Source organism: Psammomys obesus, unplaced genomic scaffold (genome assembly GCF_907164565.1).
Source record: "Psammomys obesus unplaced genomic scaffold, mPsaObe1.curated_primary_1811, whole genome shotgun sequence".
In the NCBI taxonomy this organism is placed as follows: Eukaryota; Metazoa; Chordata; class Mammalia; order Rodentia; family Muridae; genus Psammomys; species Psammomys obesus.
The window spans coordinates 1,306,795-1,308,621 of record NW_026590511.1 but is presented as its reverse complement, the minus strand read 5'-3'; the positions used below and the strand labels follow the sequence as shown (position 1 = coordinate 1,308,621).

The window sequence follows — 1,827 nt, the reverse complement described above, 5'->3', positions numbered from 1 at the left end:
CCAAGTTCTGGGTCAGGCGGAGGTCAGGTCTCAGAGTTAGGTGGCCAGCTAAGGGTAGATTGGGAGCAAAGGCCTGGGGAGGGCTGGCCTTCCAGACTGACCCATCCCAATGGCTTTAAACACTGGATAAAAATAGTCCATGGTGTCAGGGAACATGAGCCGACCAAGGGAGCGGGTTCCAGTGTGGGCCTTTGGGTCCATTCCTGTGTGACCTTGGATAGGCTCTGTCCCTCTCTGAGCCTCTGCTGCCTTCCTTGCTGCTCTGTGGGTTCTGGGGCCCTCCAGGGGCTGGGCGGTGGGGGAGGGGTCCCAAGGCAGGGCTGAGGCCATGCAGGATCCCACAAGGCCACATCCTGTCTCCCTGCCCATCTTCCAGTCTCCATGACAACCAGGGGCTTGGAGGATCTGGACGGGGGTCTGGGCAGCTGCCTCCCCAGCGACGACCTCTCGTTCCTGGAGGAGCCAGCTCCAGGCCGGCGGCCAGACGGCAAGGCAAGAGGTACTGTGACCGGTGAGAAGCCGCTGGCCCAGCCAGGGCGGGTGGGACTAAGTAGCTGGGCTCTGTCCGGGCACAACCTCCTGTTCCAGGGGCTGGATGCACAGACTGGCATCCACAATGAGGCATATGTCTTTGGGCAAAGGCGCCTCTGAGCCCCATGTCCCTTGTCATCCGACGTGGAAGCTGTGATCACTTGTTTCCCGGCAGAGTGGGGAAAGATGGGATCGGTCAGAGGAGGTGGATATCCAACCTTCTTCCTCATTTCACCTACAGGGACATCCAGGCCAGGCGGCTCTAACAGCTGGACACAGGTGAGGAGCTGTACTGGGGACAGGCTGACCAAAGTCTTTGAGTTAAGGTAACCCAGGCTGCCTTCACACCCAAACCTCAAGGATGAGCCTGACTTCTGAGCCTCCCGCCTCCCCTTCCCTTAGGGACTGGATAACAGCTGTGCCACACCTGGTATATGTGACCATGGAGATCGGAGCCTTGGGCGTCCTGCCTGCTGGGCACACTGTAACCCCACACTCCTTTAAAGTTTTTTTCCCTTCATTTTTATTACTTTATGTGTTTTGTCTGCATGAATGTGCACCTCACGCCTGCAGAAGCCAGAAGCGAGCGCTGTATCTCCTCCCGGAAGGTGTCACAAGAGACTGTGAGCAACCGTGTGGGAGTTGGGACTCGAACCCAGCACCTCTGCAGAAGCAGCCGGTGCTCTAACCGCCGAGACGGCTACCCAGACGCTAATATAGTAGTATATATGAATATTCATATATCCAGATATGAATATTTACACATACGCATACATATATAATTGTTTCTGCGCGTCCGTCTTTTCTCCTCCCACTAGGTGGCTCCCGGGGCTGTCGGGCCTGCGTGCGGGGCCGCTCGGCCGCTGCCCGCTCGGCTGGGTCCCTCCTTTTTTTGATCTTTAGAGACAAGAGTCTAACTTAACTGACGCTCAGCTCAGGCTGGCATTCAGCTCCAGGCAATCCTCCTGACTCAGCCTCCTGAGGGTTGGGATTGCAGAATGAGTCACTCCAGCTCACTTGGGGGGAGGTGGCGCTCCTCAACTCCCTCCCCGGAAGACATCTGGACTGTCTCCCCGCGCCCTGCAGGTCCTTCAGGACCCTGTGACTGCTGGCGCTGCGGACGGCGGGGCCAAGAAGATGGAAAAAGAGCTCGCGGCCAAGGAGAGCGCAGGAGCCAGCAAGGCTGCAGCAAGTGGGTCTGCTGGGGCCAGGGGGCGGTGGTGTGCGCCCCGGGGCCAGGGGGGTGGTGGTGTGCGCCCCGGGGCCAGGGGGGTGGTGGGCACGCGGGTCAGCATC

At 59.1% G+C, this 1,827-nt stretch overlaps 1 protein-coding gene across 1 annotated transcript in view; it reads left to right on the top strand.

Annotated features, from left to right (window-relative positions):
- The first annotated feature begins 381 nt into the window (after positions 1-381).
- Jsrp1 (junctional sarcoplasmic reticulum protein 1) overlaps positions 382-1,827 on the top strand; it is a 3,218-nt gene continuing 1,772 nt past the window's right edge. The window contains exons 1-3 of the mRNA XM_055607866.1: positions 382-499; positions 773-810; positions 1,618-1,723. Coding sequence (XP_055463841.1) covers positions 382-499; positions 773-810; positions 1,618-1,723 — 262 coding nt within the window. The remainder of the gene's footprint in view (positions 500-772; positions 811-1,617; positions 1,724-1,827) is intronic.